At 47.7% G+C, this 14,490-nt stretch overlaps 1 protein-coding gene across 1 annotated transcript; it reads right to left on the bottom strand.

The window, feature by feature from the left end:
- Window positions 1–619: 619 nt before the first annotated feature.
- SPINK1 (serine peptidase inhibitor Kazal type 1) lies at window positions 620–5,649 on the bottom strand. The gene is made up of 4 exons (XM_033006126.2): window positions 5,598–5,649; window positions 4,073–4,113; window positions 3,355–3,467; window positions 620–701 (listed from the first exon to the last, which is right to left on the bottom strand). The coding sequence occupies exons 1-4, from the start codon at window positions 5,647–5,649 to the stop codon at window positions 620–622; spliced, it is 288 nt and encodes a 95-aa protein (XP_032862017.1).
- Between the last annotated feature and the right edge of the window lie 8,841 nt (window positions 5,650–14,490).

Raw genomic sequence — 14,490 nt, 5'->3', positions numbered from 1 at the left:
GGCGTGGGTGCCAGCAGCAAAACTCACCGAGAGCACTAGCGGAAATTTCCGCCCCCCCCCCCGGTAAAATGGAGCCTTTTTTCGTTTTCTGAGGGTAGCTGTGACCTGCAGGATGTGTTTGAGGCTGGTGGGTCTCCATGCACAGGGACTGTGTGATGGGGGCAGTGGCATATGCTGGAGACGAGTCAGCATGGAGATGCCTTGTTGGACTCTTCCTCCTGGTGGCAGAGGCCTTGGAGTAGGTGCTTTAATGCCTTGGATTTAGCAACTGTAATTGCAAGTCGTGAGCATGCTATTGCTTGGATGCTGGAAGTTCAGGAAAGGAAGACAAAACTCTTGATGCAAAAAAGAGCCTCCTTGTTATGCCAGAGCCTGGCGCTCTCCCTGGGTATGTCCTAGCCTTGTCCCCGGGGCTCTGTCAGTAGTTTGCTCACAGCTCTTTATGGACATTACCAAAACAAACCACGTTTTCCAGGAAGGTATTTTGAATGTCAGGGAAAGGGGTCTGCTGTGTGTGTAAGAAATCCCAGTGCAAGACATGGCAATGCTTCCATTTTATTAGGAGGTTGTTTGGATGAGGGACAGCTTTGTGCTATCTTCTCCGGAATGGTTGCGTCTATTAGTTTTGAGTAGATTCGGAGCGTGGAGAGGGCTTCTGGCACATTCCCCTGTTCTTTATCTGCACATGAGTGTTTCTTTGCCTGGAAAATACATTAGAAATGCTAGAGGATGCCTTCAGGTCGCTGCTACACAGAAAACCCTGGCTCGGCTCAGAGGACAAAGAAAGAAATTAAAATACTGCTTAAGTCATCATTTAAGTGTTATTCACACTAAGTAAGGCCACATATTCTTGACAGGGAGTTCAGGGTTACCATGGGCATGTGTTAATTAATTCCAATAAGCTCAAGAGCTGGCGCTTCCTGACAACTCCTGGCAGAATAATTCACCTCTGTGCTGTAGGACAGCACTAAGACACCCCTAATGCCTGTCTGGCTGCAGATGATAAAGGTTATGACTTTGTTTTGTAGGTTTTTACAGACAAATGCCTGCCACTGTGTCTTGTTTGGGCTTGGGCCTGTTCCCAGCCTCCTCTCTTGATTACTTCTGCAGCAAAAGCGAGGAAAATATTAAAAAGGCACCTGCAAAAAATTACTGTTATTATTTTTTGCCCAGTAGTGAACATAATTAGTCTGAATTGTTCCATTTTCACGTGGAATCATGATGGTCTCTTTGGAAAGACAAACCCATTTCTCAGGTGCATAGAGAAATGCTGGTAAAATGATTTTCAAGTTGTTTTGCATTTTGCAAAAAGCATGTTGCACTCTGATCACAGTGAAGTGACCAAAGGTGACAAGTGAGACACTGCTGCCACAGGGACCCACCAGATGCTCTTGCAGTAGTTATTCCTAGACTCCTTGTAGGCCTCCAGCTCTTGTCAGACTGGTTACACACACCAAACTGCAAATGACATTTCATTCTGCCTCTCGACTACTTGACTTTTCCCCATGGACCAGAGTTTTATAGATGAGGACACTCCGTTTATCTCTCCCCTGAGATATTTGGCACCAGGCAGCTTCAAGATCCTGGTGCCTGGCCCAGATCACCTTGATCAGACCAAATGGCTGTTGTGCCTAACCCCAAAACTTCTTCACTTGGGAATGCTACAGGCGAGCTGCAAGGCTCAGGGCTTTGACCCACAGGAGCAGCACATTTCCAGTTGCAGCTGCTGAGAGCTTGCACGAACAGGAGTTTGAAGAAGTCCAGGGATGCAGTGCCTGTCAGTGCAAGGCGGATGCCAGCACCAGCTTCTCCCTTCCCTCCCCTGACTCCTGACCGCCTCTGGATACACCACTGGCTCAGGCTTTTTCTTTTTTGTACCCCAGACTTTCCTTCTTGTGACCACTGAGGTCTCCCATCCCCTCCAAGGCTGTGCTCCACACTGGGGGCACGGAGCATCCTTGATGCCACTTTGCTCCATGCATAGCTGCATTGGAAGCCTTCCTCACTCTCTTTACCACGCTCTTGGTTCATGGCCAAAGCCCTAACGATGTTGTGTCTGATGAACCTCCCACCCCCATCTGTTGCACAATACAGCCGACAGCTGGTGCTGGGCTGCTGGCTTCCAGCATGGTCATTACCACCCTGCCATGCTGCACTGGGTCATTAACCATGGCGCCTTCATTCAAGAGATCCCACTCAGCATGTCTCTGCCTGACTGCATCATCTTCAGCCTTAAAATGTAAAACCAGCATTTAAGCAGGCCGTGAGCAGAATATGGGGCAGCAGCCTGGGTTAATGAAGGAAGGAGGAGAAAACCAAACCAACCGTTCTTATCCGGGCTCTTTTTCCTGGTGATCTGGATTCCTTGTTACTGCAGAATTAGCTGAGAGGCAATGCTCCTAAGAGCAGCAGTTGGCTCCACAAACCCATTCATCCAGGGTTAGAAAATCTGGAATTCTAGCCTCTCTTAGAGATGTCTTTGCTGATGGCAGATGGGTGTGTGAACTTGATCACCGAAAATCCCTGCCTCCACCAGCTAAAGTCAAGGGTGAAGCTCCCTTAGCCCCACAGACTGGGGCATCTGGCTACAGATAACACTCAATCTTCCCAACAGAGGTTTTTGAACCACCTAATAGCATTGAATTGGAAGTAATTCCTTTACTTGTCTGACACAGAGTGCTTCAAATGTATAAATATACTCAAAATTAGCTAGGGCCCAAGCCAGATGAAATGAATCAAGTCTTGCCAGAGACGTTGCTAGCATTTGGACCTGGCCTTCTGCTAAAACAGTGCAATCTGGCACCGACATGGATTAAATATAAAGCTCATTCTTAAAAATACCTAGAGCAAATTGTATCCTTTCATATGGAGAGAAGACAGAAAGCAGAGCCCAGCTATAAGTTGCTGGGGTGAAAACCCATAATTTTTCCTTAGCTACCACACGTCTGAGGTCACCTGAAAAAATATTTTTCTGCCTACATGCTAGATCTGGGCAGACTTTGAGGACTTTGCCATTTGTCTGAGTTCCTGGACACCCTCCAGCACAGTCCGAGCAATCACTGCAGCGTGGCAGCTGCAGGTGTGGACAGATTTCGGCCGTGTGGTCCCTGCTTGTGGGCAGCTTGTGTGCTGCGAGCCGCACGCGGCGGAGCGATTTCGCAGATGGAGTCCGTGTGCTCAGAGCAGCAAGTGCATCATCTGTGAGGGAGGCCAGATTCATACCAGATGTGCTGGGCTCACTGCCCATGCTCCACCCAGCTGCATGCAAACAGCTTGCTTTCTAGGAAATCACAGATATATGTAGTAGCCCTTGTCTGTGTGATATTTAAGCTTGCAGAAGGTCCAGATACTCACAGGTTCTGAAAGCACAACAGACATTCATTGCCGTATAGGAGATTGTCCGTGCCACAGACAGGGTCAAAGATCTTTGTACAACCTTTTCTTAGGTCATAATTGCCACAAGCTGCCTGTAGACACAAAAGGGTAATGCTGACATTATTAAACATGCTTTCAATTTACCAAAGGAGCTTTGCATTCACAGGGAGGTACGTGTTTTGTGTACCTTGATAACCCATCCCAGCTTGCTCAGAGATCTGCCATGAACTCTCAGAAAGACTGGGACTGCCTGACACCATGCAGTCCCTTGGCCAGCTGACTCCGCCTGGCACTGCTGCACACCCTTAGGAGTAACAGTATTGAGTAGGTAATGCTCCATGGGCAGTGCCTGATCGTGCTCTTCCCAGTTTTTATTTTTATGTCACAATACCTGCCCTCCTTCTTGCAAGCCAGAGAGTAAGGAGAGCTCTGATCTTCTTGGCAGGTAGCAGCAACATTCAGCTCTTTATTAACAGTTTTCCTCCGCTCAATGTGGGGAAATGCAGTAGGAAACCAGTACCATCACTGGAATTTTGCTATAGCACAGCAGGTAGAAGGAGGTTCACAGGCACTGGCATGTTTGGGCCAGCAGCTCACTATACTGCATTTAGCAATGTTGACTCCCCAGTGAATGGGTTAGTGCTGTCTCACTAAAGCTGGGCATACCCCTGCGCTGCACAAAAATAGAAGCCTTCACCTCTGTTCCTTTGCCAGCAGCTCCATCCATCTCAGTGTTTCCTAGAGAAAGAGTGGAGAGAGACAGAAGACACCTTAGCACCCATCACTCAGGCTGGTTTCAAGGGGCACCCAGTGAAGATGCTTTAGGTTGAGCACCGTATGTCTTCACTCAAACAGTTTCTTCCCAGCAGACAGTTTCTTACCTTGGATCTCTCCCATTTTGCAGCTGGGTCCCTCCCTGGTGCATCTGACTCTTTCTGCTAGCAAAAACACTGTGATGGTGCAAGGCCCTGTCAAGGTCAGATGCACTTCTAGTGACTTTCCCTGCCAGATTCCAGGGAGCAAAGGTGGTTTTTGTTATCTCTTACCACACATTCATGGGTAACTGAGAAACTCCTACTGAGGCTGCACTGGTGCTGGGGTAAACCCAGGGTGGTATTTCTGGTGTCAGTGGATTTGTACCACAGGGAAGCAGACCAAAAGACCAGTTACTGAAGGTCTCTACTAGAAGAAGTGTTTGGACCCTGAGGTCTCACACCAAAGCTGGTGGGAGCAAGCTGTGACTTTGGTGGGCTTCTCCTTGGAGAAGCTGGCCCTGAGCTGTCAGCTGGGATCACATGGATGGGACATGTGGTGGGTGTATTTTGAAAAACAATCTGAATTTGTTTGGCAAAAGTCAGTATTGAGAAGAAGACCTTAGTCTGCTTATAGATCCAGAAGTCATACACATGGAGGATTTAGACTATGTCTATATTAACAACCAATGTGGCCCAATAGCAGTGGGTCTGTAGAGTGAAACGGTTTGGTGCTGAGGACCTGATAGCCACACCGTTTAATGTTTCAGGGATTTTACTTTTGACTACCACCACTCCAGATCCAGGAGCTGTAGCTCACTACATGCTCAGTTCATCTGAAATGAGTTCAGATTTTGTGCTCAGACAGCTCTGCAATGGCAACCGCTGCACAGTGAATAGGATGATGGAAGACTTGTTTCAGAAGCACCCTCCTGTTCTGAATGAATCCACTAATGCAGAAATCCCTGGTGAGCAGGACCTGAAGAGCAGCAACAGCTCACGTTCTCATCCTTCTGCACCATATGGGATTTTGAAAACACAGTTGGCTTAAACATTGACTTTGGTAGTGAAAATTTCATTTTCCCTTGTGTAGATGCGTTTCCTGTCTTCTTGGGTTTGCTTTTTTAAAACCAGAATAGCACCTATTCACTCTAAAAGAATCTCACTGTCCTAGAAATCACCAGCTCCAGGCCGAATTCTAGCCCTGAAGGGAGAGTGTCAGCCTAGCAGGTCTGCTCATTTTTGGGAGCAGGTGCCAGGCACCCTTTCAAAGCAGTTGCTTTAGGCTTGCTCACAGACCACTGGTTTAATGCACGTTGGGCATTGCAGCATGCTTTGGTGTTCCCTGCCCAGGGCCACAGCAAGGTCCCAGCACCAGCTGGCCTGTTCCCAGTCTCGCCTTCCCACATGACAGACCTGGGAGCTTTAGCAAGGAGAGGAAGTGGCTCCTAAACAAAATGTTGTACTCACCTTGGTAGCAGCAGAGTGCCAGGGAGAGGAGCAGGAAAACAGTTGACTTCATGGTCCAGGTGGTGGTTTGCAGGGGACAGTAAATGGGACACTTGTCAGGCTTTCAGAGATCCCGCCTCTGGCAGTCTATGCTGGGACCTTATACCTTTGCCCATCTCTGGCACCACCCTGCACAACCAGCTCCACCCCGCAGTCTTGTGATGGCAACATTCAAAGTATGGGACAGCACCAGGTGGCAAATGGCTCATTGGTGTGTGCAAAGATGAAAGCCTCTCCAAAGCCAATGGAGGTAACAATCCTTATCGTTGGCAAGGTCTGGACATCTCAGGTGTGGGAGACAGCCTTGGGTCTGCACTGCAAGCTGGGAAAAAGTGACTTTGAACAAGAAGCAAACTGGAGAAATGGTCAGGACTGCAAGGCAAATGCACGTGTTAACACAAGTAATGTGGCTTTGATTAACAACCCTGCCGCTGTCACTTACAGGGCTCTGGGTGAAGATTGCTTTGGTCCACACACGCCTTTCCTGGTGTGATTTGCAGAGCAGAGCTGGGGTGTCACAGCTCCCCTTCCCTCTCTGGACAGATAGGGACAGCAGCAAGGACTGCTGCTGGAGAGCAGAGAGCTTGGACGTGCCTTGGACTCGCTTGTGGCTGCACATTCAGTGCTGTTATTTTGACTGAACATCTCTGATTGCAGGCAGGCAGCCGAAACGAGCTTGTTGGGTTGGATGCTGCTCCCCTCCCCTCTCCCTGCCTGCAGTTTGGAGTAAACTCTGGGGATTTCCTACATTTACTCCACCAATGGTGCATTGTGGAGAGTGGATCAGTCCCTTGGGTATTAGAAGGATTAATTAATGTTTCTAAAGCACTTTGATATCTCAGCCATAAATCACTGGAGAAGTGCAAAGCAAATTATTACTAATGGGGGCTTATGACTCAAAGACAGATTTTTAATTAGCTGAACAGGAAAAAGTCAATGCCAAGAGCAATTCAAGGAGCTGTTTGTGAGACAGAAATCTCAGCTCAATCAGCAACTACTCCACTGTCCAAGGGAGACCCCAGTCCTAATGTGGCTCTGGAGGATGCTTCCCCTGCCATAATCATCCCTTGTGAGTTTGCTTCAGTGGTGATGGAGAGTTTCTCCTCTCTTGTCTGGGCTTCCCTCTGCCCTCCCTGGGGTGACCTGCAACATGAAGCTGAATGAACTGCTCTTAATGGCTTCTATTATTTTATTAACTCGGCGAGTAAAGCCGGATTTGGAAATGGCCCACTCAGCAGCTGTGACTAGCTGGGCTGGCTGTTAGTGGAACTCTGTGAGCAAGCAACAGTCTAGCGTGCCTGGGACAGAGATTCATGTGGTGCTGTCACCCTCTGAGGAACCAGGGAAGGAGGCATGATTATTTTTTATAGCTGAAAGAGGTTCATCTTGATCCAGCACTGTCCCCTGTTACTCCTCCAACACACCTGCCAGGTTCGCAGCATGAGTAAAGCCAATAGGTGCCGATAGGTGCTTTGGTCTCACTTCCCAAAGCTGGAAGGGGACTTAGCAAGGGTGTTGATGGTTATACTTCAGGGCAACTGGGGAGAAGATTTTCCTCTTCAATCTGTAGCACATGTAAATAGAGCAGTGCTGAAAAGAGTTTCTCAGATTACCCTTGTTTGGGATGTGCCCACTCCTGGTAAAACACATTTGCACATTTTTCAGTTTAGAGATCCTTGCTGCAGCCAGGAAATGTGAGAGTTTTGATTGTCCAGAAACAGAAACATCTTTCCTCAGATTCCTTGGAAACATCCAGGCACATTTCCAAACTTGAGTTTGATGGGTAAATCCTCAGTGTTTACGAAAGCTGCTCTGCAGATGGGAACTGTGTTGGCTCCTGGGACATTTCATGTGTGTAATGCCATGGTTTTCTCCTTTCCTTCCTCCACAAGTCAAAGGCATCAAAGCAGGGACAGGCTGGTGACACCACCACCCCCCCCCCACCCCCGCCTCCTAGACACTTCTCTCTTCATCCTTTTATTAGGCTCCTGATAGATTTGCACTGACTTAATTTCATGTTCATAACCCCTCCCAGAGCTGTGTGAGATTAAGTACTTTAGTACTGAAGTAAATTGAAGAAACTCTAGATTATGCAATACAATGGACGGAACTTAATTATTCCACAACGAATTGAGCCAAACCAACTGATTCAAGGGCAGTTGCCTCTGCCAAAAGAAGAATCCAACATAGGCTGCTAACACTGCTGCAGCCGAACAGCAGTCACACTAGGTTTTTAATGCAGTTTCTCCATTAGCAATTGCCCTTTCCAGGCGCCTCTACTGACATCTGTGTGTTTATGAGATGCCTTCAAAAACGTGGGATTTCAGGACTCCTCTCTCCTGATTGACATCTATTCTATATCCTTCAGGAAAATCAAACAGAAATGCTTGGGGCTTATTTGAATGGGGAGGAATGAAAAAGAGCTGCGAACTGCTATTGCGCTGGGTGCTCCTGGTAGAAGGAGCAGGGAGATGTCTTCAGCAGTGTGGGCTTTTTCAGGATGTGTCACCTTGTCAGAGCAGCGTGTTCCTCCAAACACATCAGCTGGAGGAGTAGAGAAAAATGAGTCAGGCGGCTCTGCCAGCCGTGCTGTGTGACTCGCCCGTCACAGAGAAATGGAGAGGAGCAGCAGGCCCCAAAGCAGGTGCTGGTATGGGATGGCTTCCTCTTGGTCGCTTTGTTGGGTGATGGCCACCATATGCGGTGTGTGGGACAGAAGACCTCTGCAATTGCTGATGGTGTCTTCTCCTCACTTCTGGACGGGATATCAATGCCACACAAGGAATGTGGGGAAAGGACGGTGGGTAAGAAGATGAACTGAACTGGCAGGTCAGGTGGATCAGCAGGAAGAGGTGATTCTCCTCCTGCAGGATGAATGTCTGTGTCATCTTTTGGTCAAATCTGAGCGCTTTTAAGTTACATTTTTTTGGTAGTAAAGTGTTGCAAAGGAATAAAAAATTGCATTGCAGGGGAATAAAAGATTTGGGAACCTACCTACCCTGCAGTGGCCCATCCATGACAGACTGGAAGAGCACTTGTTGTACCAGGGCTGGAATTTGCTTTTTGTGAAGACTTGATGTACAGAGAAAAGCCACCAGTGCCCTGGGGGAACTGCAACAGAGTCACCAGCAAAAGCATTCAAAGATCACAAACGAGACCCAGATGATCATGAATCACAGTTTAGAAACCGCAAATGGTTCTTCAGCCTCATCAAAATAATGGCATTTACCAACAGGCTTGTTTGGGGTGGTTCACATTTTCCATCCTTCTTCTGAACCCGAGAGAGAATGGGCTAAAGCAGAAGCAGAGCTCCTCTTGCAGTGCTGCCACCCGGGAATTGGGGTGACACTTGGAAGACTTTGTGACACTTGGCACAAGGTCATGCTTGCTGGTGGTGCTGGGGGTTATATGGGAGCAAGTCTGCTGGTGGGTGCAGGTGAGGGATTACCCCTTGGCCCCATCCCAACAGTGTCCCAACCCCTGCTGCCAAGGAGGGACTGCATGGGCAAGACCTGCACCACGGCCCTGTACTAATGACATCCCTGAGCCCCAGTCCCTTGGTGGAGGTGGAGGGGACCTTCCTTTGGATAAATGAAGGGAAGGTATCTTCTTTTGGGGACCTGTGGGAGGATCCTCAGTGATCATGACTCTCAACAAGGCATGTAGGGAATTTGCTGCTGCCCTGAAATGGGTGGGATGAGTGAAGTTTGGAGAAAGGCTGATGCAAATGGCAAGCCCAAGATGCTCAAAGCTCTCTTGTGTCCAAATTACTGCTTGTGTTGGATTTAAAGGCTAAAAATCCCTAAAGCTCTATTACCTTCTGAGTTTGCCAGGTCTGGAGCTTGCAGGTGTACCCAGTTTTGAAAGCAGTTGGTGCAGAAAGTGTAGAAGAGCAAGCCCCATGCAGCTGTGTGCCCAGGGAGGGGAGGAGGTTGTCTGTGCATGCACGAGCCCACGGGGAAATCTGCAAGTTGTCTGGAGGAAGGGGGATGGTACAGCTGGACCCACTCGGGCATGGAGGACAGACCAAGCCATTTTGCATTAGCAAGGTGAGAGCTGGTGTGCAGTGATCAGCTGCTCTTGTATCCAGGGGATACTGCTCAAACACTGATTTTTTCCTGCAGGACAAAAACCACTAACCATAATTTGGTCCATAGTGATTTTTGTCTTGGATTCTTTCCCATTAATGCTGAGAAAGCTGTTTTGTTGCTCTGGGTGCATGGAAGATACTGAACACTCCGACAGTTTAGGAAAAAGGATTCTGTGAGTAGCTGCTGTGAAAATATCACTTATTTTCTCCAGCTGTAAGAGAGTCTTGGGAGCCCGGGACAGTATATCAATGTGTTTTCTCTTCTGTCCTGGAAACATTGCCCCTGGGGCCTCTAGTTTCTGGGGAGGGGATTGAACATAGCTACAGGGGAAAGTTAACAAATGATCATTTCTACTTTTACTAAGGCTTCTGTTTATTATCTTTCAGCAAGGGCAGTGTGTCCATGATAGCAACCTTTGGAAATCTGCAGGCATTGGTGGCTTTGCCTGAGAATGGGTATTGCTGGCAACAGTGTCTGAGGTCAAAGGCATCACATAAATCATAGCTTGTTGGGTTGTTCAGAAGAGGCTGTGCTTGAATGCCAATCAGGTTATTCCTGAGGAGGACAGGCGATGTGTTTGTAAGGATTACTGGCTGAAATTGGCTGGGGTGCAATTGCACAGCTCCCTGGTGTGGGGGTAAGTTCCCAGCCCAGTTCCTGGCCCATTTGCCTGTGCTCTCCTACCACTGCAGTGACACCAAACCCCACAGACTCAGTCCACGTAAACCTCTCCCTCGTCTGCTATGGCTTACTGGGTGATGGCACATGGGACCTCTGGACTGTGGTCAGCTCCAGTCACAGCAGTGGCCTCAGGGCTCTGTCCCTTGCAGATGGGGCAGCTGCTGCCACTGGTTACCCAGGAATGATCCTGGGTCAGGAACAGTGCAAGGAGTGCTGGCTCCTGGCAAGACTTTCTCCCCTGGTCGCTTGTGCCCCTCTCCTCAGCTCCCATGCAGGATCTCCATGGGATGTGGAGGGAGTGAGAGAATGTAGGGTTGGTTGTCCAAAAGCTGAAACACAGAGCTCTGCTCTTCTTGCTTTCCCTGGCCTTACTGGAGAAAAAGCATCATTTTCCCCACTCCTACAGAAAATGCCAAAAGCAAAGAATTCCTTCATAAAACTACTTCTTTATTAAATCCTATCTGCCACCCACCTCCACATGTGACTGCTCCGGGCAGAGTGATTAAGTGCTGTGGCTAATAATTGGGCAAACACGGTTTTCAATCTCCTCCAGCAAGGCACTCCCCCTTTCTCTGAACTAGAAGCAGCACCCCCTGCCCTCTCCCTCTTTCACACAGCCGAACAAGATGGTATATACCTTTCTTTCAGGGTCACAGACTCTTGAGGGATGGTCTGGTCTAATCTGACCTTCTGCACAGCTCCGGCCAGCTCTGCCCCTGGTCCCAAGGACTGCACGTCCCTTGTCCAGGGCTGGACCTTGCTCTGAAGTGTGTGTGGGGTAACTTAATGGAGAGCTCTGATATTAACTACTCTCGATAGGGATCCTGGATCTTTATTGCTCTGTTCTGTTCAGATAAAAGATCCTGTCTGCCTGCAACTATTGTTGCCTTTAGGTCCCTTTCCCCCTAGGTGAGTCTGAAGTGATTATAGCTGAAAACTGACTCTTTAGAAAGTTGGATGAAGTCCAAGAGAACTCTGGGTGCATTGGCCTGGCTGCAGAGCTGGTGCAAGGGGGTGAAGAATTGGCTGGGTCACTGAGAGAAGACAGAGCCAGAGCCCTCCCAGAGCTGCAGAGCAGAAGGGTGGGAGGCAGCAGAGACAAGCTGCAGGAAGGGTTATCTCACCTGGATAGTAGGAAAAAAACATTCACCACGAGGGTGGCCAAACACTACTGCTGGACAAAAAAACACTGTGCAGTCCTTATCCTTGCAGAGGTTTGTAACATGAGTGAATGAGCTGATATTTTCCACAGAAGCTTTCAGAAACCAGCAGAGAAGCAACAGCCTGTCCCCTCTGTGGTCCTTAACTAACCCAAGACTAATTTTTTTTTTTGGTGGAGGTCTGAAATGCAGAATATTTTCACATTTTCTTCTTAATTTCTTGAAAACATTTTGTCAAAGTTTTTGTCAAGTTTTAATAATACTTTCCATCACTTTATAAGCCAGTTGATAAACAAAACAAGATTGCAAATTACTTTCATCACAACCCCAGAAATATCTGGCATTTCTAGCTACTCCTGTGAGTTTCTTTGTCAGTGCTAATGTCTATTCATATATGACTTGCTCCCTGTCCCAGGACTCAGAATAAAACTATTGTACTTCTATTTTCAATGAAATATGTGGCTAGAGGAGGCCAAAACTCTTAGGTCCATCTCACTATACCATTTTGGATAATTAGAGAAGACAAGGCTTTTCCAGCAGAGAGCTCTCAGCCTGCTTAGCTCCGTGGGAAAAACTGGCTATTAAAAAAATAGAAGGGTGTGGAAAGGAAGGGTAAATTAATGCAAACTATGAAATAAGGCTTTTTTTTTTTTTTCTGACATTTCTTCTTCCCATTTAGTTATGGAGAGATTTTAAAATGAGAAGTGTACTTTTTCACAGACTGATAGAAATGAAATTTTGGGAGGAAAAAGAATAAAGTAGTGGACATGGGCTTGAGTTGGTGATAATGTTTCTGTTGCTGGGCTCTGATCCTGAACACACCAAAAAGGAAAGAGAAAAGCTCAGCAAAGGTTAGAAATACTGAGCCTGTTTCCAGACATGTTTTTTCCTTGAAGCCACGCTGCCACAAAGCACAATGAGACCCACGTCAGTTCAGAAGTTCATTCATAAATTTGAACTTTATTCTTGGTGAACTCTTACCCTGCTAGCATCTAGTGCTACCACTGGATGCTTTAGCCACAATAAATGTGCGCTTATCCTTGTGTTAATCTTTTGTATCTGCTCTCCAATGCAGAAAAGCAATACTCCCTGACCCCGCCTTGTGTGTCTGTCAGCATGCTACACACCCGTCTGAGTAAAATCTCCCCAAAGCTGATAAATGATGGTTAAGCACTGCTGATAAACTTTAGCTGGCTGCTACTGACCCTTGGGCTGGGCTGAGATTAGATAAGGCCCAATTAACTCTTGCTCCTTTTCCCAATGACTGCTCATGCCTAGAGACAGAGGATGAGAGATTAAGGCAGCTAAAATAAGGCAGCTTTGGACTTTAGCTGATGGCTGAAGTTTACTGTCCCTATAAAGCTGTGCTTTGTTTTGAGTGCTGAGAGCTGCTCCCAGGACACAGATACAGGGCATTAGGGGAAAGATGCCGCTGTATAAGAGCATCTGCATGGGCAGCGCTGCCATGAAAGGCAATACTGTGGGCATTGTTGGAGGCTCTGTGTGCTTTCAGCTTTGGTCAATGGCTTTGATTAAAGAAGGATTTTGTCTTTGATTTAGGGAGCCTTTGAACATAGTGGCTAAACATTTCTTTTCGATCAAGGATTTCCCTTTGATTTCTGCATGTAATCAGCTCCCTACGTCCCTCGGTGAGCTTTGCACTTGAATTGCTTCCCTAATAAATGTGACATTATTTTTTATGCCTTGTATGTTTTCAGTGTGGTTGTGAAAGCAAAATGCTTTGCAGTGAAAGCACCATATTCAGCCCATCAGGGATATGAGGAGCAGTCCTTTTGCTCTGGTAAATGAATGATGAAATAATCCTCTGCTGAATCTCCTTTCCCCAAGCGGCTTTTAACTTGTTTTTTTTTTTTTTTTTTTTTTTCCTTTTACATGAGGAAGTGCCTGCCAAAGCCTGTGGCTGCTGCCTGCAGTATGCTTTTCCTTCCTTATCCTTATTCATCCCTGCCAAGATCCTCTTTTCTTCATTCTTTCCCGTTTTCTGAGCTTCTGGAAATCCCTGGCTCATAGTTTCAGGCCCCACTTAGCAAGAAACTTGGTTTTCCTGTTAAAAAACAGCTGAGGTTCTCAAGTTATGCTGTGGTTTCTGTAGGAAATACTCAGAGATGTTGCATCCTGAATTTTTCCCTCTGTGTTTTTTGGAAGAAGAAATGCAGCCTGCTTCCAAGTTCAAGGGAGCTCCACAGTGCCTGGACTTGGGGCAGCTCTCCTCCAGTGCTGAGATGCTTGCCAGGAGCAGACAGTGACAGGCATGATGCTGGAGGCAGCTGATGATGCTGAGCACGCTGTCCTGCATCTGCCTGTTTTGTTGAGACATCCCTGAGCTTTGTGCTTTGCAGTTCCTCTGCTCAGGCCAATCTGCAGAGCTTCCTGGTGGCCAGCGGCCATGCTCTCCCTAAACGTCCACCAATATTACATGGAGGATGATCAGGCACTACTGGTGTGGGGCTGGGCAGCCTGGGCTGCAGCTACCCTGCGGAGCACCGGAGGGAAGGTACACCAGGTGCCCGTATGCCTGAGCCTGAATATCTGTGCATCTGAATATCTGACACACTCATGGTGTCAGCCTCTTGCCCATCTGGGACCTCGGACCCAGAGACCTCTCCCTGGTTGTCTCCATCAAGGTGCAGACAGAGATCAGGCACAGACACAGCTGCCACAAGTCCTTTTACTCCAGGAACTACAGTTCCAGCCATTGGGACTGTCACCTGTTGCTTCATTTTTGCATTTTGTGCCCTGCTAACATTCATGTCCTTTCACTGGATCTGGCATTTTGGTGGTTAGGAGCAGCCATTCTCACTGGCTCCAGGCTCTGCGCTTTCCAGGATCCTATAAATTCAGCTTTCAGCCATACAGAGCCCTGGGATGTTTATGGATGTGAAACAAAGATGCATAAGTGAT

The sequence above is a fragment of the Tyto alba genome, unplaced genomic scaffold (genome assembly GCF_018691265.1).
Source record: "Tyto alba isolate M040663 unplaced genomic scaffold, T.alba_DEE_v4.0 Super-Scaffold_17, whole genome shotgun sequence".
NCBI classification, from domain to species: domain Eukaryota; kingdom Metazoa; phylum Chordata; class Aves; order Strigiformes; family Tytonidae; genus Tyto; species Tyto alba.
This window is presented reverse-complemented; position numbering and strand designations above follow the sequence as displayed.

Bases quoted from the DNA above. Each gene is read 5' to 3' on its own strand.
- SPINK1 (XM_033006126.2), bottom strand. From the start codon at position 5,649: ATGAAGTCAACTGTTTTCCTGCTCCTCTCCCTGGCACTCTGCTGCTAC. The intron at 4,114-5,597 runs GTGAGTACAACA...CTCTTTCTCTAG, and splicing joins GGCACTCTGCTGCTACCAAG to GAAACACTGAGATGGATGGA. The intron at 3,468-4,072 runs GTGAAGGCTTCT...TTGTGTCTACAG, and splicing joins CTGCTGGCAAAGGAACAGAG to GCAGCTTGTGGCAATTATGA.